The sequence below is a fragment of the Amphiura filiformis genome, chromosome 2 (assembly GCF_039555335.1).
Source record: "Amphiura filiformis chromosome 2, Afil_fr2py, whole genome shotgun sequence".
Lineage (NCBI taxonomy): Eukaryota > Metazoa > Echinodermata > Ophiuroidea > Amphilepidida > Amphiuridae > Amphiura > Amphiura filiformis.
The window spans coordinates 37,365,011-37,389,642 of NC_092629.1; the positions used below are offsets into that span (position 1 = coordinate 37,365,011).

General features: G+C 38.1%; 2 protein-coding genes across 3 annotated transcripts in view; one reads left to right on the forward strand and one right to left on the reverse strand.

The window, feature by feature from the left end:
• Window positions 1-52, reverse strand: part of LOC140146177 (tetratricopeptide repeat protein 33-like) — a 36,371-nt gene extending 36,319 nt beyond the window's left edge. The window contains exon 1 of the mRNA XM_072167950.1: window positions 29-52. The gene's annotated coding sequence lies outside the window, so the exon portion shown is untranslated. The remainder of the gene's footprint in view (window positions 1-28) is intronic.
• Window positions 37-23,677, forward strand: LOC140146173 (ATP-dependent DNA helicase PIF1-like). 2 transcript variants are annotated; one of them, XM_072167940.1, is made up of 12 exons: window positions 37-193; window positions 4,892-5,315; window positions 5,677-5,804; window positions 6,966-7,215; window positions 7,934-8,076; window positions 9,240-9,365; window positions 10,352-10,458; window positions 11,016-11,155; window positions 12,120-12,226; window positions 19,103-19,190; window positions 19,816-19,961; window positions 22,028-23,677. In XM_072167940.1, exons 2-12 carry the CDS (start codon window positions 4,901-4,903, stop codon window positions 22,265-22,267), a joined length of 1,890 nt encoding a protein of 629 aa, XP_072024041.1. In that variant the 5' UTR covers window positions 37-193; window positions 4,892-4,900; the 3' UTR covers window positions 22,268-23,677. The 2 variants fall into 2 exon arrangements, with proteins under 2 accessions (XP_072024041.1, XP_072024042.1); XM_072167941.1 differs by lacking the exon at window positions 37-193 and adding an exon at window positions 4,422-4,543.
• Window positions 23,678-24,632: the final 955 nt, after the last annotated feature.

Consider the following 24,632-nt stretch of genomic DNA (forward strand, 5'->3'; position numbering starts at 1 on the left):
GGTCGATTGGAAAAGTCGGAATTCTTACCGTAAATGTGATTGGTCGAAATAGCCGGGTCAATTTAAAACCCGGCTTTCCCTTTTGTTTTCGGACAGCTGATCAAAAAGCCGGCTGTCGAGTCCATTTCGAGTGGGATTTTGTGCTGATGTTTATGATTTACGTGCTATAATTTATCAATTGTGAGGAAATACGGTAAGTGATGTTGATGCACTTGAGGATGCGAAGCTTTAGTTAGGTATCTGAGTCTGAATGCCCACACACAACAAGCATGCAATTTCAGAGTGTTTTTTTTCATTCAACATGAACATGATCAATCATTCATACATGTACATACTCACGATATAACGACGTTTCTGATTGGATATGAATCCTTTTTTGCTGGTCATAAATTCCGTTTATGACCAGTAGGCAGGGCATAAACAAGCTGCGTCACGCAGCTTTGGAACCCAATTAACACGATCCACGATTTGCTAGTGTTGCGTGCACGCGCACATGTCACTGCGCCCATCTCACGCGGAGCGCAAAAGAAGACGCGTATCACGATGAATTAATAATGAATACCTACTCACTAACTCTGTTCCACACTTTTTGATCTGCTCTGATCTCATCCCGTAAAAAATATTGTGAAACTTTTGATAATTAATAGTTGTACAATCACCTTCATGTGGTTGTAAACTACATACATCTGTAAACTACAAACTGTGATTTATCACATGTATACATGGGTAGTTGGTCGCATGTCATAAGTTGGGTTAGTCCTGCCAGCAAGACTTCAGTCTTTATCATAAACATAATGACATCTACTGACCTGAAGTCTTGCAGCGGTACATAGGGATGCACTGTACGTTTAAGAAATCCAAACTTCAAGCATCAAGAAATATACCTTGTATTTGTCAGTTTTACCTCAGAGATGCTGTACATTTGTAGACCCTCTCTACACAGTGTAGAAACATCACAAGTAGAATACTGCTCAATATGATAAATCCAAATCATGAAAATCAAGACATTTTGCAGAGCAATATTTTGACCACTTTTGCACTAAGTAAATTACTCCCATGAAGATTGCAGGTTTTGCCAACCCTGGGAATTTTCAACCCACCCAAAAGATGAGATCAATGTTGATCAATTACCTCAACTTTGGGAGTATAGACTAGTACAGTGGGATTAAAATCATCCAAGCACGCCCAAACCCTGGTACAATGGGATTAAAATCGTCAGGGCATGCCCAAACTATCCTTGAGAGAGTTCCTCAGCTGCATCCTTAGAGCCCAAAATGAGCCCACATATTGTGATGTTTCTTAGTGGAAAAGATAATAATAGAGTGAACTGTAACTCTAGGTACGACGAGTTACAGTTACTGGAACTAAAGTTGGGTACAATTTCCATTACATGGTAAAAAATGACAAAAAATGTATTCTTTGATATGTTGTATATGGTCATGTGTCATATGGTGGGGCACATTTGCGTTACAAGCACTGATTTTGTTTGATCATTTGTCCTCCTTTTCACTTAAATTGTTACATCTCTAAAACTATACATCTCACATCAACAAAACTATACATTTTTGGAAAGCTTATGTTCCAAGGAATCCAACTATGCAAAAATGAAGTTGGTATACAGGGTGCGTAAGAAAATATATAGGGTGATATCATGAAAAAAATTAATTTTACTAGTGAATTCATAATTTATTGCATTTGCTTCTGATTTGGAATATCTCAAATGTAATCTAATTTTGTGGCAGGCAACACTATGAGCTTAAATAAAATGTATACTTTTGCCATGTTATGGTTGACCAAAGTGGTGATACAGGGTGTGAAAATATACGTAACTTCATGCACAAAATGTTGATTACATTTTTGAAGATATTTTCTTTAGAGTGTATCCTACATTTATTTTAACTGCATATTTGGATTCCTTGGGTAAAAAGCTTTCCAAAAATGTATAATTTTCCTATCTTAGGGTGTATAATTCTCAAGATACAACAATTGAAAGTCAAAACGCATGTCGTGACTGAAAATCTTGGCATTTGTGTGTAAGTGAATACGAAAAAATTGAGGTTCTTGTGACTTGCGGTTCTCAGTGAGTACTTGTTAACACGATTAGATAAAATTAATAGCTGAATATGAATAATGAATGATCAAGCTTTCTTTGGGTATGATTTGCAAGTATAGCACACAATTTGGCAATGATATAATTTAAAATTCAAAAGGATGCCATGTCTCCCATAGAGAATGCACATACTCCACTACCGCTTATCCACTACCGCTTATCCACCAGGTTTATCTTCGTTAACAGTTTGGTATTTTTCACTAATTAAACAAATTGGCATTCCAAATTGAGAAACATATTTGAAAATTAGAATAATCAGGCTGTATAATGAGCCCAAACTTGATGCAATTGGACCAAGAATAGCCCTGAATCTGAAAGAGGAGAGTAAAATGTAACGTCACCAGGTATTTTATGGTCCCACCATAAGACACGTGACCATATTGACAATCTCTAATAATTAACACCATTTTTAACCTTTTAAAACACCTGCTTAATTTTTGAGATAATGCTTAATTACTAATTAATTAATACACAGGCGTCTATGTAAATCTCAATTTTCAAATGTGTTTTTCTCAAATCGGACCTCAATTACAAAAATGATTGTAAAATTTTTATTTTATGCAAGAATGTCATCAGATTTGGAGGATATGTTCTCAAAACATTAATGCTTCAAATGAACTATTTAAAATAATTGTATGTATGTTAAAATTACATTGTAAAGGTCAATGACCTTTTGTGAGTAATTAGCGAGATGGTTATTCTATTATTGAGGAAATGAATATCAAGAAGAGAATTGTACATTAGCATATTGCTAAAAATTCTGAAATTCAACCAAGATTTCATTAAACATGAAAAAATGGACCATATAACCCATTAAGGTGGTACTACACACCTTGATAAATTTGTGACTATTTTTGCATTTTTTTCACAAAATAATATCACACTGGTAACAAAAGTCATGTATATTATAGGGGTAAGGAATCCAGTTACTACACTGGAATTTCAGTGACTCAATCCAAGGGGTACGTTATTTATGATAAGAAAAGAGGTACGGTACCGCTAGAATATACCTCACTTCTTAACTAAGAACCCCTTGTCTTGAATCACTGAAATTTCAGTGAAGTAATTGGATTCCTTGCCCCTATAATATACATATAACTTTTGTTACCAGTGTGTAGTTACTTTTTGAGAAAAATGCAAAATTTGTCACAAAATTTATCAGAGGGTGTAGTGCCACCTTAAGTAGTCAGTAATTGTTTTAGTTGTACAAATTCAACATTCTAAGCTGTCAATACATCATACCCTCCCTAGATTTGAAAAAGTAACCAGTAGTTTTGACATGCTGACATGTGAATTTTCACATATGGCTATGTGTCTTGAGCTCGCCCCATTTTGCGTTGCGCAGCCTTTTTGAGCATATTTACATCTTTCGAGCTAGAAATCAACATAACATTTGACATATATACCTCTTCACTCATGGACTCTTGGGTCCAAGTTGCATGGACAGGGACCTTATGAGTGGGAGCAATTTTAAAAATCAAGTGCAATGCCGTGTCTTCCATAGGGTTTGTACAGGCCCGCTTCCGCACCTCCGCTTCCGCCTCCTCCTCCACCCTCAATACTCACAATACAAAATGACACTTCTCCAGTATCCTGCAACTTTATGTCATGAATTTTGCACAGCACAGAGAAGGGAGTTTAAGCTTTAAATGACACCACAACCAAAGGTGTGGCTTGCATGGTTGTAAAGTTATAGTAAATTTATTACAGAGAGATACAGAAAAACGCAACGCCTCCACCCTATTTGGGAGGCGACTTCAAGACACATGGCCATATGCCCTATTGCACACTCCCGCATCCGCCTGCTCCTCCACCCCTGGCATTTTTTTATTTCAACTGATGTGATTTTTTTACTGAATAATTTATAATTACTGTATATTCAGTAGACTGAAAGAGTATAATATTAGGCTTAAAATGAGGTATCAACCACTGTTGTAGGATATGGGGTTACGGAAAGCCAATCAAATTTGTATCGCAATTTTCAGAAAAGTGTAATCCCTCCACCCTTTTAGCATACCCAACTTATGACATGCGACCAGTTATTGGTTTTCACCTGTAACAGATGCAATAATGAAATGGTATGAAATAATGAAAAATGAAATGGTCACCTACACAGTCATGAAAAATTGTGTAACGGGAAACTAGGAATTGACTTTCATTGGCCTTATGGCTCATGGAATTTATTGACTGATCATGATGACATGCTTGTGCATCTTACTTTTGGGACTTGTGTGTGACTTTTTAGCCACGGCATTAACCCATACTTGAAGCCAATTTGATAATTCATTTACAGAGAGCATTGTGGCTAAATATCTCAGACGCAAAACTTGATATAATACACAGTCCTCCCGACTATGGGAATTAATTAACTTTGACTGATTGGAAATTCCTGTGATTGTACAACAGGTGTTGTACATTCCAATTACTTCCAAGGTAGGTTCAAATGATCGTTGTTTGTTATATGAAAGTTCTGTGGGGTGGGGACAAATCGTACCCAACAGTTGGTAAAAAATTTTTGTTAAATAAGTGCAAAGTTCATCGCCATTGGAAAACTGTGTGAGCCCCATCGGGATATCCCCCAGATCTTTTAATACCCACGATGCACTCTATTCTGAATTATCGAATTTGCTTGCAAATTATTTTTGAAAGCATATTTTGTGGAATTTGTAATTTTTCCCCCCTCCGGATAGATAGTACTCTCTGCTGAAATTTAAAAAAAATTTACCCCATCACTCAGCTGTATATCAACAATGACTGAATTGTTTTGTTCTCATTTCATAGATTTTCACCATGGAGCCCTCATCAGCAGCATACCTGACATGTAGCATAACAGTTGAAACATTGAACCCGAGCGGTGAGGTCATCAAACGCAACTCGGCAAGGAATTCCACCGCCATCTTGGGTCGCAACGAATTCCAAGACCTCATCCTCAAGCTCGAAATGGGAAAGATCGTCACAAAGTACTCTCTGAAAGACAACATCAACATTCGACGGAAGTTTGTCAAAGATGGGAAAGCTTGCATCCAGTTCCCCGCCAGGAGATTGAACATCATGATCTCGAACTGTCCGCCGAATAAACTAGCCGCGTTTTTGAAGAGTATGATGGTGAAGCGTGTGTGCAACCAGCAAGGGAAGCCAATGGCGGAGAGAGCCAGGTTGTTGTCGGAGCTACCAAGGAAGTTCCAAGAAATCAGCCCTTTGACAGGTAGGATCCCTATTGGATCATGGAGGGGGAGCAGGGTCAATTTGACAAGTGCCCGTCATTTTCAACAAAACTGTGGTCCAAAATTTGATCCTGAAAACATAAACAGGACATCTGCCCCTTCTGGGGGTTCAGTCACTTCAAAAAGCTAAATTGTGAAAGCCTTGATTTTGATTTTGATCTAGTTTTGAGTTCACAGAAACATTTAAATTCAATTTAAGAACATAAGTAGGCCTACATTACATTCCTTATAAATTAATCAATTCTTGGAAGGTTTTGTCTGACTGTACAAAATGTCACAGTTTTTGCATGCAAGACGCCACCAATGTTCCATTTTATAATCACCTTTCAATTCCATTGACAGAGAGAGACGTACAGACGGTTAACAACGTGAGAGCCAAGAAAGTTGAGAGTAACGGGACGGGAACCACGCCGGCACCAAACAAACGTAAAGGACTGAAACGAGCTAGGGACACCAATGAGAACATGCAGGTAAAATTAATCAAAGGATCCTTCAAATCCCGGTGCATCCAGTCCTTCCTCACCACATAGGAATGTCATACAGAGATGGTCACAGGTTTGATTCCTGTGGTGTCAATGCATTCTTTCATTAAGTTTTAATTGTAACACATTGGGTGCATGGCTTAAATTGTTCTGAATTATTGACATGAAATATATCAGTTTCCACTAGTACCTCTTGTATAAATTATACAAGTGCTACCAGATTTCACTTGATGCCAACCCCAGAGGTACACTGCTGCCCAGCTTCTTTGTGGCTACTCTAGAGTATACCAGTGTAGTACCGATCCAGTACCAGTGTGTGGATTGTACATGATTCCATACTATAGAGTGTAACCAGACAGCTACTCTAGAGTACAAATGAAGTAGCTTGGCAGCAGTGTACCTCTGAGGTAATCCCCTGGGGGTAATTAAAGGGTGCTGGGTCAGCAAAACGTGTAGAATTGGTTTGGCAGTAACAATGAGGGATTAACTACTAAATATAGACACAAATTTAGACCACTATATGGTCAGTATACCTCAAATGTAGTCTGATAAATAGACTCAATATTAGACACTAAGCCCAAAACAGCATTGGGTGCATTTTACACATGGGTGATTCTGGAATAAGAAGCAAACATGCGTTCTTATAAATCAGTGAAAAGAAGCAATTTTCCAGTTCAGCGAATTGCTAACAAACATTAAGCATGGATTTCAATGGGGTATGTTTAAATAGTATTATTTGAACAGTAATTTTTATATAGTTGTACAACAATCAACATTGAATAATAGTTAGTGATCTTCAGAAAAAGTCTACAACAAAACATTTGGGCTGGTAAATTGGGAGCTAGCAGTCCAAGAATGTGTCTATAATTGGGTCCATAATTTTGTCCAGTATCAGTTTAACAAAGGCTAATACCCTAGTATTCATATCTAATCTCCAATACTAGACGATTTGCTGAATTATAGACATTTTGGGTTTGCAGTGAGCGCATTCTCTGACTCTGATTAGTTTGCGCTCTCACCATTTAAGTTTGTTTGTCTTAAAACTTGTAACATTTTCTGTTCTGTTACTGCCATACATGTAGGCCTGTAGAGTATGTATCACAAGCAATATTTTCATCCATGGATATAATGTATGCTTTTATTTAACAGTCTGAACAAGCACCAAGGAAAAAGTTACATGTCACATTGAAACAATGCAATCTCTCCAGCGAGCAGAAAGAGGTCTTAAACGCCGTACAAGCAGGCCAGAACATCTTCTTCACGGGCAGTGCTGGTACGGGCAAATCGTTTCTACTGAAAAAGATTGTTGGTGCGTTGCCTCCAAACAGCACCTTTGCTACTGCAAGTACAGGCGTGGCTGCATGTCATATTGGCGGTACTACCTTGCATCAATTTGCAGGTAAGCCATGTGGTAGAATTACATTTCACTTAGCTTGCGAGAATCCATTCCTGCAGCTGCATTTTACAAGTATTGATACTCCCAATTTTAGTGTGTAAACTCTACAAATGTATGAGAACCTCTATAAGTTAGATACACGCAAAAATCAGTAAGATATTCTTTTGCAAGAGATTCTCACCAAATTTCTAGGCCTAATGCTGGTTTCATACTTTCTGCCGCTGTGCGGCGTGGTGCTTCATAATGCCGCTTACACTTGTCTGCAAGCAGAGCGGCATAGAGATGAGCAGCAACGGCATGACTCTGAAAGACACTCTTGCTGCTCAGCACCGCTCCAAAATCATATTTTGTTCTCATACGTCAGAGCGGCGTTGCTGCCGCCGCAGCAAAGCGGTGGAGTGATCGATATACCGGCTTGCCACTGGTCACCGCTAGCGTTTCTAGTGCAACTGCCCAGTGAAGTAAAATCATCTCCAGAGCGGCAAAGCAGCAAGCGGCAGGAAAGTATGAAACCAGCATATAAGCTAAATACTACAAGTAAACAAGCTTCAGGACATTGTTTAACCAATATAAAACAGGGAGTGTGAATATCAAATGGGTATTATGGGTTACCTGTGACTCTATTTGAAATTCACACCCCTTGTGTAGTCATGTCTTCCATAGGCGGTGTATGCCATGGGTGAGGGTTTCCAGAATTTATCCTATCTTTTATAATTTGCAGGTATGGGAGACGGGACAGCTCCATTGGCAAAGTGTATAGAACTGGCATGTAGACAGACAAGAATAAGACAGTGGAAGGCGTGTAAACATCTCATAGTTGATGAGATCTCTATGGTGGATGGTGATTTCTTTTCCAAGCTTGAGGTAAGACTCATTTATTTTTAAAGCCACACTTGGAAAAAATATGAGAGTATCAACTGACCAGTAGATACCAGTTGTAGTCCTACTATTACGTATGGCATATTGGATGGCCTATGGTAGGCCTTCTCAACTAGTTTATTTGAAGTGCCAACTGGGAAATTTTAGTGATCATGAAGTGCCAACATGTTAAGGGAGGATTTTGCGAGTGAGCATGTGCGCGACCAAACGCATGGCGGGTGGGGTCCAGGAGCCCGCCTAAATGGCCCCTGGAGGGGTCCAGTGTGAAAGCCCCGGCCGCGGGGGTCCAGGGGGCAGTGCCCCGGAAGCTCTGAGATTTTAGAGCTTTCTAAAGGTTCAGATGAGGTGTTTTCACCCCTTTTTTTGTTAAAAATTTATGTGAAATAATTAGTAAATTTACCATGCGCCATTTCAGCTAACTCCAAGTGCCACAAGTGGGGCACGTGCCGCCAGTTGAGAAGGCCTGGCCTAGGGGAAAGTTAACCTACATTTGCAAGACTAAGTGTCCATGCCTTCAAGGTGAAATAAACTTACTCATGTTACTGTCTAGCCTGCTCTCTGCTATTTTCCTGGGAAACAATGATTCTCATTTTGAAGTTTGTAAGCTTCGCCAATATTCTGAAGATCTGAGCATTTTCTATCAATTCAGTTTTCTTACGTATATGCACTCGTGTACAAATCAATTGGGCATGCAATGGAGCAAACTACAACTTTTGAATTTGCATCTTCCTTGGGTTTTTGGATCATTTGTGTCTTTATTTCTAGAACAATTTCAACAAATTAGGTCCTGAATCCAAGCTGAAATGTTCTAATTATAACATATCTGCCTTTGTTTTGGATATACAGGGGTAACACATAACTGGTATCTTCATTGTTTTGCGGTCTGTATTTGATCATTAACCCTATGAGAACTACCTGCCTATTGGTCAAAAAGAAGTTTTCATTATCAATTGGACCAATCAGCAACATTGTTAGAATAATTTCACCATGCAAAAAAAAAATTGGGATGAATTATTTGCAAAGCTCCATTCTGATTGGTGATTAAAGTGAAGATATCATGCAATTGACCAATCAGAGGCAATGTTAGATCGGCAGGTAGTGCTCACAGGATTAAACCAAAATTGCGTACATGTAATGTATATTTGCAGGCTGTAGCAAGAGCGGTACGTAATAGCACCCAGCCATTTGGTGGTATACAACTCATTCTGTGTGGAGACTTCCTTCAGCTGCCACCAGTTACCAAACCAGGGCAGAGAAGGAAATTCTGCTTCCAAGTAAGTTGGGCATTGTGGGTCTACTTGGCAGAAAAAAGTGCCTGGTCAACCCATAAACACTTATCAATTATCAAGAGACCACTAAGTTTTCCATATCGTAAATCGGTTTTTGCCATGCCGACCTTTAAAGTTTGACTGAGTGAGAGCTCATCTCAGCACATTGCACATGGCAGGTCTCCCGTCTGACGGGTTGCAAAAACCTGGTGTAGTGTTCCCGCACTCAATATAATTCATTGTGGAGCCATGGGAACAATTTCACAGATAATTATAGGATGATGATTGGCCTAGCTAGGCCCCAGGAATAAACCGGCCCAGGGCTACCTGGGAGGTCTACTTGGAATTTATGTTTTCTCACGATTATGAAGCATGTCTGGTTATATTATGTCATAAGGTTATGGTCTGCAGTTTCTTGAAATAGCGCTGGATTTGATCAAATGTTTTTGATATGACTGACAAAACAAATAATTGTTTTATATAATATGGTGTGTCAAAATCTTTTCTTTAATATTTTCAATAAAGTTTGTCCCTCTTGTCATCAAAACTAAGCACTTCTATTAATGGTCCACACACTTCAGAAAGATCTGCTATGAACTGCCCATTAATCAGAATCATGCTCTCTGATTTATTGAAATACATCATGTGAGAGCCTTTTATTCTGCAGTAATGGGTCAAGCGCCGTAACACATTCTACGCATAACATTACGCTTGGTTACACTTGAACAATATTTCCACGATTTGCGCTGTCACTTGCGTTGTGGATACAACTTTAAATATATTTGGGGGAAAAGTAATATTTTCTCTTTAAATCACATTATATTTTGTTACAAGAATTTACACCCAAATAATGTGTCCTCGGCAGTAAAAGCGTTTAAATATTTAATAATGGATTCGGCTGCACCTTGCCCAATATTTGTATACACAATTATTTGGGTGTAAAGGATTTGGCATTACCCTTTATTCATAAGTATAATTGTTGTGCATTTCAGTCGCCTGCTTGGAGTAAGTGCATCAACCAAAACTTTGAGCTGCGACAGGTGAGACGACAGAACGACAACTTGTTCATCGGGATACTACAGAACATCAGGATAGGAAGGTAGGTTACATGGGTCACAAAATCAACAGGGGTATCATATTTTACTAACACTTATGACATGTCCTAAACACATCTCAAATCCCAAAGGTATCGTAGATCGCAAACCCATCATAAATTTGTACGATTCACAATACGATGTGCTAGCTAGCCAGTTTAATGAACTGGCCATGTGAATGTTCTTATACTGGTAACTATATAATTTTAATGAAGATGATGAACAAGATGTAAAACTCACTTAAAGTATATTACAAAAAATGTAGTATTTTTTTAACAGATTATTGAAAGCTAAAACAAGGAGAACATTATTTTTATGTGTGTGGGTCTTGTGGTTAGTAAACACACACAAATAGACTGCAGGATGAAACTCCATGGTTGAAAATACCATACTTGGGGTTTATACAAGAGGGTGTATATTGCTGTAACTTTGGGTCAATTATCCTATACCTTTTCCCTAATTTGTTTGTGTATACTTGGGGTTTATACAAGAGGGGTGTATATTGCTGTAACTTTGGGTCAATTATCCTATACCTTTTCCCTAATTTGTTTGTGTTCTTTAGATGTCCCAGAGAAGTTTGCGAGAAGATGACATCGACAGCTTCTCACAGTATTGACAAGGACGGTATCCTAGCAACAAGGCTATGTACGCATAAAGAAGACGTGGAGCAACTCAACAAGATCCAACTACAGAAACTTGACGGTATGTCAGCATTATTCCCGATTCTAGATTAGGGTTAGGTTTATGGCTGGGGTTTAGGGTTCGGGTTCTAGCAAACTTATCATGCAGTGACCATTAGCACTAATGAATATGAGGACCGTAGTAATTGCAGGACAAGCAGATCTATGTACACCAATCAATCATGTATGATTCTGATCAATTTCCACTTTTATTCATGCAAATCTTTTCAAGAGACACATTTACCCAAGGGGCAGTACAAATGACCCCATACAGGATGCCATACTTTCTGCCATCTGGTATACCGTAGAATTCCATCTCCATACATATTCTGCATACAAAAAGCAGAGATGTAAGTCTTCCTGTAATTCCGGAAATGTGGCCCAAAAAAAAAAATTCCGGAAATGAAAAAAAAAAAATTTATTTATTTTTTTACATTTCGAATTATGATGATAATTTGTCACAAAAGAGCAAAAACACCTTTTTTTTTTGAGGGGGTGATACCATGCAGCCTATTCCCCGGAATTCCAGAAAATTGGCAAGGTGCTCGCCTTAGGCTCGCATGTTTTTAAAAGGAGCGGATCGTTACCTCACCTATGAAAAAGTATCTAATTATAAGCACAGCAAAATGAGTGCTGTTCTGTCACACTGTAATGAGCCCTTATTTTTACAATTGCAGATTGGAATTGCCCTGAAGGAAGAAATATCCTAAATTTGTCACTTTTGAAATTCTCCTTTTCCATTCATATTGGTATAACTTAAGATAATTAAGTTGCATCATGCCAAATGAGGTATCAAAATATGCATCTATGATTACTTTATTTGCTAATTCAGGTTTAGTGTCTTTAAGATATTGCTTTTGTTTTAAGTGTACGGATGCTTAAGTGTACGGATGCATTTTGTGCTCAGTATAGAGAACTACCCCTCTGGCATGCACACAATTTTTACGCACCGCATAATTTACTGATCGACTTGTTTTTCTTTGTAGGAGACTCTGTGCTCTTTGAGGCTTATGACAGTGATCCTGAATTAGCAAAACATATGAACAACCAGTGTCCAGTTGGGTCTAGGATTGAACTCAAGATTGGAGCACAAGTAAGTCATACAGTACTCTGGTAGGGTCTGAGCTTAAGTTTGTTTGACTTAATGTAAGGCGGAAATTATTCGGCTTTTGTTACTGCGTATGTCAATAAAGTCCCAACTCACGCTTGTGTAAATTCATATAAGACACTCACAACTAGCGTAAGCATTGCACCCAACTGCGTGCATGCCATTCTATATCAATACACAGTGTTGTGAGTCTTATTTTTTCCACCTTATGTATGCCAAACAAACTTTAGGATTTGACAAATGCCCATCCTTAGATTAATAAACAAACAAGATAGGAATTTTCCATGCATGTGCCCTCTAAGTGTACTCGAATTCAACTGGCGCCGGTACAGCATTCAGACCTGGGGACATCGCTCATCTTACGTGTGAAGTTTCTTTTGTGTACGCTCGCGCTATTTTCGAGTTTGCTCACATGGTACCTGATTTAGCGTCAGTCCTCATAGGCAACATGCCATGATTCTACGGGTTGTACCCGTAATTTTCAACAAAACTGCCTGTCCAAAGTTTGACCCTGAAAACATAAACCCAACCTCTGCATCTTTTGGGGGTTCAGTTAGTTGAAATAGATATTGCTATAGCCTTTATTTGTTTGTCTGGTCTTGTTTTGGGTTCACAGAACTCATTCAAACATTATTTTTAGAATTTAGCATATGTCACAGGTATTAACTTTGTCTGTCCCAGGAGCAAAATGACAGGTGCAGGGTCAGAATTTCAAGCGAGAATCGATTCTCGCAAAGATTCTTGTAAACAGATTTGCGTGAATCAAAGTTGATTCTCGCAAACTTTTGTAGTTTACATAGAAGTTGATTTGCAAGAATCAAATGATTCCCGTAAATTTATTCTGCAAGAATCAATATTGATTCTCGCACTGGCTAACACACTGTATAATAGGGTTGTGACACTTGCCTGTAAAACCAATGAAGTGACCTGCTGATGAAGGTGACCTCATTGTTTGTACAGGCAAAGAGCACAAAATCTCCTACAAAAAAAGTTACACATAACAAAATCTACTAGCACTGTGCCACAGCTTAAATCTGAACCTGCTCCAACCCTCACTTCAAATTGTTTCTACGGTATAGACGAATCCGAGCGAGCACTCTCGAAAGGGCGCCCTCTTACATCGCCGCCATTACGGGGGGCCATTACGGGGGCCATTTGTGCAGCATAGCATAAGCAAACAACAACAATACATTGGATATGCTTCACTAAGTTCACTTCACTGTCACCATCATCAAATTGCCATGCCTGCTTAGGCAGATGATGTTCAAGACTGGCCAAAACTAGAATTTCAAGGTAATTTACTTGTCAAAAAAGTGAATTTATGCATCTTTTTTTTCGCCGTGAAGCGTGAGGCCTAAATATTGTAAACAAAAGCTTATTTCGTCCGTATGAAAAGTGTTAAAAAACATCGGTCGCTCAGCTCTGGCTTAAAGAACCGGATACAGGTTTATTGAAAATAGTTTTAACTTTTAAGTAGTAGGCCTATAAAATATCGCAACATTTTCATCAGAAGGAGAGTTTTAAACTTAAAAAAATGCAAATGATGAATGCTTTTAATTAAGAAGCTACAAACAAACAAGAAAATTATCGATCTTTGACTGACTATTTTCTTAGGCGAGGAATTGAAAGTCCGATGTGGTAGGCCTACTTCCCGATAAGGCCAATTGGAAAATAAATAACGTCCCCGCCCGATTTTTGAAGATTTTCAAATATTTTTGTTATTTTTTCTTCTTTGGTCTCTTTCTTTGTTTCTAAAATTGTTGCAATGAAAAGACATGTTTAGAAGTTCTTGCTTACCATTTATAAACATGTAGGCCTATAACACGCTCTTCAAGCTAGGGGTAGGCCTGGGGCTTTGGGGAAACAAAGAGTATTAGGGGCCTTCCCGTTTATGTGTTGCCAAAGCCTTTGCAATTGCAATTTTACACAGAAATGAATGGTAAAAAAACAATATAGGCCTATAAATAACAAATAATAAGGGACTGCCTCACTGATTTTTGAAAAAAGTCCGGACGGCAAATCTTTGCAGGGTTACACTTCATGAGCAAAAAAATCCACGACTTCCCATGACTTTAATTAAAGAATTCCATGACTTTCTCTAGTAGGCCTATATAATGCACCAACCATTTTCATACAATTGTACTATTTGTTTACTTCAAAACCCTAACCATGCTAAGGGGCACTCTACTTTCAAAATATGCATTAGTTCAACCACCTTCACGTTGAAAACTGGCATTTATTTTTTCAAAACAATTTTCAAAGAGGCTCCATTTTCAAGTTATAGGCCTAACACTTTTTAAAAAATGTCCACGTTCCCATATTCAACTATGCACGAAGCATTTTTAAAACTTTTGCACTGGCTTTAAGTTACATGACTCATGCATAAACTAACAATTCATTGATTCAGGTGGACCACCCACCAGAAGCTATAGGCCTAACATCGGGTTTTGTTAGGGCATGTTTTCAACAACAACAACAACAACAACAACAACAAAATAGTGCTAATGTTGATTAGAAAACTCTGTAGGCCTACTGGATATGTATACCAGTTGTCTATGCATGGTTAATATTAATGTCGGAAATTATCTTGTATTACTTCTAACTAAATCCTACCTTCAGACGACAAAGCATGTGTAGCAGTTAGATAGCCCGGGTTAGATAATTAATAAAAAGTATGTGTATGAACCATCTGAAAGTCTGAAGTAAATGTGACATGGTCAAGGGGGATGAGTCACTTATCGGCAATTTTCAATTAGAAGTTTTTTGCATCATTTTCTAGCTGTTTACAAATTAATGCTACATTTTGATGCAAACTCCATCAAAATCGGACGTATGGTTACCGAGTTATGAGCAATTTATCAATGACTGAAAACAATACAAAACAAAAGAATTTGAACACTGTTTTTGCCAATATTTCAAAAACAATATTAGCGACATCCGACTCATTCCCCTTGATCATGTCACAAATTATTTCGGAAATCATCTTGTAGGTCTAGGCCTATATTAAACGAAAAAAAAAAAAAAGTGTGTGCATGATCTGAAAGTCGAAACGAAACGATGTCGGAAATCATCTTGTAGGCCTATTATTTCGCACCAATAGAGCTAAATAAATTTAGTTAACTAAATACCTTCAGACGACATAGCATGTGTATAGCAGTTAGGCCCTAGATAGGTCTAGTTAATAAAAAATATTAATGTGCATGAACCATCTGAAAGTCATCTGAAAAAGCTAATTTAATTACCATATATTTCAAGTGTCGTTGTTGTCGCATCCGTTTTTAAAGGCAGTAGAACCCTTAGTAAAAAGCTAGTACCGAATACATTATAATTAATTTCAAAAGCACATGAGAAGGAATCTTAGGACCATACCCTCGTAGGCTAATCTACATTTAACGATCAGAAGATTTGAGAGAAACTAAATTTATAGCGCCGCAGGAAATTAGTAGGCCCTACTCTTATCTAAACAACAACTAAAGTATCATTGCGTCAACATTCATTTGATCAATACTGATGTCGTATACCAATTTGCAACAAAAACGACATCATAAGACATGAGAGGTTGACCGGGATATGGTAAAACGACATTACTAACAAAATTATTAGACATGAGAGGTTGACCGGGATATGGTAAAACGACATTACTAACAAAATTATTAGACATGAGAGGTTGACCGGGATATGGTAAAACGACATTACTAACAAAATTATTAGACATGAGAGGTTGACGGGATATGGTTAAACGACATTACTAACAAAATTATTAGACATGAGAGGTTGACCGGGATATGGTAAAACGACATTACTAACAAAATTATTAGACATGAGAGGTTGACGGGATATGGTAAAAGCGACATTACTAACAAAATTATTAGACATGAGAGGTTGACCGGGATATGGTAAAACGACATTACTAACAAAATTATTAGACATGAGAGGTTGACCGGGATATGGTAAAACGACATTACTAACAAAATTATTAGACATGAGAGGATGACAGGGATATGGTAAAACGACATTACTAACAAAATTATTAGACATGAGAGGTTGACCGGGATATGGTAAAACGACATTACTAACAAAATTATTAGACATGAGAGGTTGACCGGGATATGGTAAAACGACATTACTAACAAAATTATTAGACATGAGGTTGACCGGGATATGGTAAAACAACATTACTAACAAAATTATTAGACATGAGAGGTTGACAGGGGTATGGTAAAACGACATTACTAACAAAATTATTAGACATGAGAGGTTGACAGGGGTATGGTAAAAGCGACATTAGTAACAAAATTATTAGACATGAGAGGTTGACCGGGATATGGTATTATTCGGAAATCATCTTTTAGGTATATTAAATAGAAAAATTAATGTGCATTCATGCATGATCCGAAAGTCGGATCACAAAAACGATGTCGGAAATCATCTTGTAGGCCTATTATTTTGCACCAAAATAGCTAAATAGTTAACTAAATACCTTCAGACGACGGAATAGTGGGCAAGTGGCGGCATAATTTCTGTGCATAATTTACCCTATCAGCAGCAGGTGCTGGCGGTAAACGCGTGATTTCACTTTCCGATTTAGAAAGTAGGCCTAACAATCGGAACGGATTTTAAAAACACGGAAAAGGGTAATGAAAAAGCTAATTTAATTACCATTTTGGTTTAAAATGATAGTATTAATCAGAGAAACTTTTTGGTGGAGCAAATTGTGAAATTCCATGACTTTCAAGAGATTTTCTGAATTCCATGACTTTGCAGGAAAAAAAAAAAAAAAAGCAAAATTCCATGACCCGTCTGAACCCTGCTTTTGCTCTCACAAAAGCGTGTTACGTTTTTTTTATTGTAGGCCCATGGGCCCGAGTACGAGGGGGTATCCAAAAGTTTTTGACATCATCCAGAAGCAAAGGAGCTATATCGATGAAATTTTGTCAGTGTAATCATTGGTCCTTATGTACATTATGGTCCAAAAATGGTCTCATAAGTATGTTTACTTTTTTTTTACAGGTGGCGCTAGATGGGCAGTAGTAGGCGCATAATCTTTTCATGATAAGATCCTCCACTTTCTTGAATTTTTTCACTGTGGCCGCATCATCCGAAAGTGATGGACGTCCACTTCTTGGCTCATCTGTGAGGGACATGTGGCCAGTTTTGAAATTCCTTTTTCAAAAATCAACAGTGCCATATGATGGGCAATCATCACCGTAGATAGCTTTCATTTCATCATAGATTTTCTGAGCAATGTAGGCCTAACCCTTCAAATGCAGGAACTTAATCACGCTGCGTGCCTCAATTTTCACCATTTTACAGGTTATGCGCCTACTGCCCATCTGGCACCACCTGTAAAAAAGTAAACATTCTTATGAGACCATTTTTGGACCATAATGTACATAAGGACTAGTAATTACACTGACAAAATTTCATCAATATAGCTCCTTCGCTTCTGGGTGATGTCAAAAACTTTTGGATATCCCCTCGTATATGCTTCGATCGTTTATTTGATAAATCATGAATGAATCCTACCTCTAGATCCCACACTTGAAGTTAAACCTTGTCTAAAATAACACTACCAACATGCCAATATCGGTTGTGAGAGCGGCGAAGTTATGCTAGGGTCGTGGCTACCCGTGTCAATGCCGAGTAGGCCTACCAACCAAAAATAAATGACTAGTCAAGCCCAAGGCATAGCATGACAGGCCTAAAGTTGAGCATCAATATAATTGCTCAAAAAAACGTTCCGACCACAGCTCCTCAAAATAAGGTAGACCTAATCATGAAAAAAATTGTAGTATTAACCTGATTAAAATAGCTTAAAACAGATGAAAAGTGAACATACAGCGTGCACATGAACTTGAATCAAGCGCGAAATGGCCCCCGGCAATGGCGGACGCAACAGCGCCACCCACGGTTGAGGAGTAGAAACAGCTCCCGTCGGATTCGTGTATAGCCTAGCTTGTGACACGGAATTCACACGATGTGCTGTTGTTGAGCCAATGAACGACACAGTCCACACATTGTTCTAGTGCATACTAACGTGACAAGAGCATTATGAGTACGCTGAATTTGTAGAAAGAACTAGGCAAAACATTGTAGTAGCATTGGGGTATTCCAGTTGAAATCCATGCACCCCCTGTGGAAGACATGACCTTAATATTCCACACACGTAGTATGAACTTCAAATGGGGTTTCCTGAATGGGTGATTCCGGTCTATAATCTACAACCCCTATGTGGGAGATTAAGGTCATGTCATCCAAAGGGGGCGTATGGATTTCAACTGGAATAGCACATTCCCTATCATTGTCATTCCTTTAGCTTAATCCCGTTACGCCACAAAGCATTGTTTTCTTATTATTTCAACCATTATTCTTTTATTTAGTTACATATGTGACGTGTCATGTCAAAAGGAGACACTTTTGGGCAGGATGGTAAATGGAGAAATAGCCAAAAATCTGCTCGGGGTGATTTTTTCACAATTTGGGTTTGTTGCCAATTTGTGATGTTATCAATGTTAAAAATATTGTCTGATAGTTTCAGACCGGAATATAACTGGCATCTTGTATTTTTTGAGACATTTTTCAGGTAATTCCTACTCTCAACATTGTCAATAATATTTTTAAACACCGATATCTCAATTTCCAATTTTATAATACCATAACTTACAAACTCAATATCTTCGCTTAGGAATGTCAAATTTCATTGGGGGAAAACGGCCTTGTGGAGCAAAATATTTCTATATTTAAGATATGTAAAAAGCTCAAAATTGATAACCTGCCCAAAAGTGTCTCCTTTTGACATGACACGTCACATATTTCTTCCCAATTATAGACTCCACAATAATTTTTTGATTCTTTTTTCAGGTTATGTTAGCTAAGAATCTGGATATCCAGCGTGGATTGGTGAATGGAGCCAGAGGAGTTGTCAAAGGTTTCGAACACGGAAATAAAGGTGAGTCAGATCGTAGATTGTAAAGACATGCACGTTCATCTAGGTTGTATCCAGCTATCTGTGGATGCTCAATTTGGACAGGGACTGTAGCTCCATGGATGGACAAAATTAATGCCTTTGACAAGATCCTGATCTAGACAAAGCTATTGAAAAAGTTTGTGGAACTGTTTTTGCACATCATCTTGCAAACAGGGATGTGAGAGAGTTCATTGTTTGATTTTTGATTCCTACGTCTATTTATCTACCTCCAGTCAGCGGCACTATAATATTTACAGTAATTTCATGGCCAAACTGGAACACTATAAACGCTAGTGGCTCCGCGTTAAACACGCGCGAATATAACGCGGTACAGAAGAAAGCATACACGCGCCTTACATTGCGTACACGCTTAGTACGCTACATGGACGCAACGCGCATGTTCCAGTTTGGCCAAGAAATTACAGTAAAAATTATAGCTTTGAAGTTCAGCGTGTTCTGCTTATTAGCTTAGATTTACTTGTTGCGTGTACATACTTTTACCCGTTTGATTAAAGTGGCACATATATGTACATGCACGAAACAATGATAAGCCAACACAGCACATGCTGAACCAAGTGACACTTTATCTTACATTTTCTTCTTGTAGGGTACCCCTGTGTAAAGTTCATTTGTGGTGAGGAGGTAGTGATCAGAACGGAGAGATGGTCTGTCAAGGCAGGTGCAGGAATTACCCTAACAAGAAGGCAGTTGCCTCTGAAATTGGCGTGGGCTATATCCATTCATAAAAGTCAGGTAAGTGCCGCCCCTGAAAAAAAAACTGAATCTAATTGTAATTAGAATGCCTGTATAATAATCTGGGAGTGCTGATCATGGCTTTAATGATTAATGTAATTAGAGAATAAACGATAGGAATTTTTATTTTGACTATCCTCTACCGTGTGATAGACGACAAGCAGGTCCAATATTTTGAGTAGTGGATGCCGCGCAGCCGGTATCCACTACAATAAAAATATTGGACCTGCCTGTCGTTTATCATAGGTAGAGGATAGTCAAAATAAAAATTCCTATCGTTTATTCTCATTCTTAGTCAGATAATATTATTTTAATAACTATTTTTTAAAGCAAAAATTAAGTTACCGTTATAAAACTCCCCTTTTTCTAAAATGAACGAAACTTGTTTACAACTTCAAATCTTTTGTTGCGCATACTGCTAGCGTGTGCGAGTATTCCGCACTGTGTCTACGCATACAATGCGATACATACGCGCACCTCTATGAGCGTGTTACGCGTTATCAACACTCATGATGATGTGGGGTCGTCTACAGCCTGATAGACGACACCCAAAATCATGCGATTGTCCAATCAGATTATGTGTCTACGTGTAATAGACCACTCCCACTGACTAAGAATGTAGGCTGATTAGGGTACTGCTCCTGTGCAGGAATTACCCTGACAAGAAGGCAGTTGCCTCTGAAACTGACATAAAAGTCAGGTGAGTAAAGTATAGAAGCGCCTCCCAAAAAAAACAGCTGCTAATCTAATTGTATTGCGCTACCAACACTAGAAACCCCCAAAGTCAAGAAAGTACCCATTTTTGGCTAGAAATGGGCGCAAGGAAAGGTGAGGTAGCCTATTAAAAAAGGCGAGGAATATCGAGGTTGAGAAAACTAAATTAAGTCTTGCTCAGATCCTGAATAATAAAGTCCAAGAGAAATAGTTGGTGTCAAACCACATAATATTAATTTATTTGCGTAGCAAATATAAAACACGAATTTTCGGTCATAGACCTTTGTCAAGTGTGAAGACCTTTTGCGTGGCGGAAAACAAAGGAAGATAATGAGCACAGAAACGTGCAAGAAATGGTGAGGAAAGGCGAGGTACATGCAGCACATGCAGACCTTTCACAGACATTTTATCTGGAATTGCCATTTCTTGTCAAAAATGGGTACTTTCTCGTCTTAGTAGGTTTCTAGTGCAAATGTGATTTGCGCCATGAATAACGCAATTGTATATTTGTTGCAGCTGAATATTTTGTCTTTAGCGCCACCAAATTATGTATGTACGGGCCAATTTAATCATAACATCGCAAGAATCTAAGTGTGAAGGCGAGGTTTGGGACAAAAAAACTTTATTAAACCATATTTTTTACGATGTGTGAGATTTTACTACCTTGGCTTGAGAAAGTGCTCATATACATGGGGATCACACTGAATGTGTGAGAGTTGACAGCCATCAGGTATCAGCACACTTAAATAGTGTTCGAAATAAGCCAACCAGGCCACAAACTTTAATTTGTTGGGGCACCCATTATTCAAGATGTTTAAACTGTTCCACTGTTTAAAGATAAAGAAGGCCACCAAGGCCAACAAGTGATGAAGAATGCATTGATCAGTTTACAAAGAACTGGAGCACCAAAAAGGGCAGGCAATGGCCTCGGTGGCCTCCCTGAAATTTGAGCCCTGAAGCTAACATTTTCAAGGGCCATCCATTCAGGCCCTTAAATTTTGAGATTTACGGGGTACAGTTTTAATTGAGTGAATTCAATAATTGTAAAATTGACATTAATACATGTTTGTCAGTTTCAAGATTTGGAATAATTTTGGTTTACCCTGCACACAAATATAACCATGATAATCCTAACCCCAAGATTTTACTGTTAAACTGGTCCACATATATGCGACACTTTTTAGGATGGATTAAGACTTTAGATTCATAAATCAGTTTACATGTTAAGTAGCAGTTAGGATTGATGTTGAAGTCAGGTGGTAGTAATACATGTATTTTATAGCTCATGTGAGCATACCGTATCAGCAGGCCCACAGTGATTGAAAAAAAAAACTTTTGTATTTCTGTTGCAGGGCATGTCACTCGACTGTGTGGAGATCTCGTTATCCCGCGTCTTTGAGTGCGGTCAAGCATATGTAGCCTTGTCTCGGGCCACAAGCCTAGAAGGTCTCCGGGTCATCGACTTTGACCCCAAATGTGTGAGGGCGCATCCAGATGTCATCACATTCTATAAGGAGCTACGTAAAGCGGCAATTTACAAACAGAGGAGTTTACAGTATTATGTGGACAAAGAGAACCAAAACCAGTATTAAATAGACTGGGTTTTAAAGTGCAATATTAAATAGGGTGTGTCTGCTAACCGCCCTGATAATGGCAAAACAGTAACTCAAAATATGGACTTCTTGAGTTAAATGCCTTTCTGGGTAAATCCGGGGCGCTCTTTCCATTTCTGACATTCTTGGTTAACAATTCATACAGTTTTATAGATTTGATGTATCTTAGCCTAATTATGCAATTTTAGACAACTAAATATTTAAAAAACATCAAAGAGTCAAACTTTAACTTGGGTGTTTTTCTCAAAATGGCAAATCTTGAGTTACATTGCTTTGCCATATCAGGGCCGCTGTTCGCCCTTTGCACGGATCCGCTGTCTTGCTACCAAAACGAGGTTCTCCCTGCAAACACATACGTATGCAAAAAGTGCAATTTTATCTCTCACCCTTTTCTAGCAACATGCCAGGAGGTTTTTGCAAAGCGTACACCGTAATTAAAGCATGCGTTTGATAGGCATAGGTAGAACCTCGTTTCGAGATGAGTGCGCAACGGGTCAATGCGAATGTCCACTATGTCAACTGTTCATCATGTTGAATTATGAAATACGGTACATACAGTGGTGTGAGAGTTCAGATTAAAATCTGAATTAAGATTTTTTGGTCTTGATTTTTATCTCTTTTTCTGCACTTCCTCTGTACAAAAGAATAGGAGCTTTCCAAATTTCAGACTTTTTTATCTGTGGTCACTCACACCCTGTACATACTACATGTATGTTGAATATGAAATAGGGTGTGCTAGGGTTAGGTTTAGGGCTGGGGATAGGTTTAGATTTGACAAAGCGAACTGTACGTATTTCATACGACAGCTAACCATATTTTCGACATGTGGCGAACCTTCAACATTGTGGGCTGCAAACATGTACAGCAAAGATACCTGCCAGTTAAGCCTGAAGAATTTTGATAAATAAATAAAATGGTCGCTACAGATATATTCAAGCACTATTATGGTATTCTTTGCTGCGCAAGGTAAAATATTATTGTTGTAAATATGTATCATGTACATGTATTTATTAAATTATGATGTCAGTAAATGTATTTTAAAGTTGGTGTTAGAAATAAGCCCTAACTTTCAAGTTTACCGGCTATTATTTTGGATGCTCCTTAATAATACAGGCGGACTTAAGGCCAGTGTAATGGGAGAGAACATGGACCTTTTCGAGCATCATTATTTCTGAATTGTATGTCAAAAGTATTTAAAACTATACATTTTTGGAAAGGAAATGAGTCCAGGAATCCCATGGTGACGTCAGATTTGTTCAAAAATCTCGAGTTTTTGAAAAAATCACAAAAATTCACTTTTTTACCCCAATTTTTTTGTGACAACTTAGAAAAAAATCTGTTCGGAGTAAAAAAAATTCAGTTAGCTTTTCATAAAGAAGAGACATGCACTTAGGGAAGGTTTTTTTATTTTTTGAAATTCGTCTCTTTTTGAAATATTGAAAAAACATGTGAAAAAAGCAATTTTGTCACTCTATTAAGCTAAAAATTGCACAGAATGGTGTATATTTTTGTTTAAAACAAATATTTTGAAAAAACGAGAAAACCTTCCCTAGGCTTTGATGTACTCCAAACGATAGTGCAAAACGTTTACCTTTTGCTTGCATATTTTTCGAGTCAAAATTATGCACAAAAGCGTCGTTATATTTTAAAAGCGGTAAGACTTTCACGCATATAAAAGCTGTATCTGGTGCATGGTCTAAATAAGCATTCTTTTTGCACCAATAAATCTATAATGTCTGCTTTCAGTGCGCCAAAATCCAAAATAATTAAAAAATCTAAGTGGCATTTTGACTGCAAATTTTTGTTTTGTTTACACCACATTTGCTGGCGTGAACAACAAACCGAATGCGCCTAGACTGTGTTGGACATACGCGCAGAGTCGTGCCGCGTCACGCTAAGCGAATCACGCGCGTAATCAAAATATTTCGCATTCGCGCATTTCTGACTCATTATTTCCCGCCAATTTACTAAGCTGTCTTGAGTCATGTGACTTTTTAGAGTTGAAAAGAGTGAAACAAATCAAGCAAAAAATATGAGTTAATATTAGCAAGTTGTATTTTATCAGTTTCAAGTGAAAGAATACATCTTAGTGTTGATAAATATCCAGAAATCTCAAATTCGGGCGTGAACGAATGTGTCTTCCATTACTCTGGCCTTAAACTGCTCCTGCTTCCGCCATCTATGTACATTCCTCTTGGTGAAAAATGTTGATTGGTTCCAAACTTGGTGCTATTAAACTTGACACTATTTGTAAAGAAATTTATTACTGTGTTGAAGACCAGACAGCTATTTTATACTATTGAAAACAGAATTTGCATTGGTATCAAAATTAAATTGAATGTGG

Excerpts from the sequence above, each read along its gene's own strand:
- LOC140146173 (XM_072167940.1), top strand. The coding sequence starts at position 4,901 with ATGGAGCCCTCATCAGCAGCATACCTGACATGTAGCATAACAGTTGAA. Across the intron at positions 10,459-11,015 it reads CAGAACATCAGGATAGGAAG|ATGTCCCAGAGAAGTTTGCG; the intron begins GTAGGTTACATG and ends TGTGTTCTTTAG. Across the intron at positions 19,962-22,027 it reads TATCCATTCATAAAAGTCAG|GGCATGTCACTCGACTGTGT; the intron begins GTAAGTGCCGCC and ends TTTCTGTTGCAG.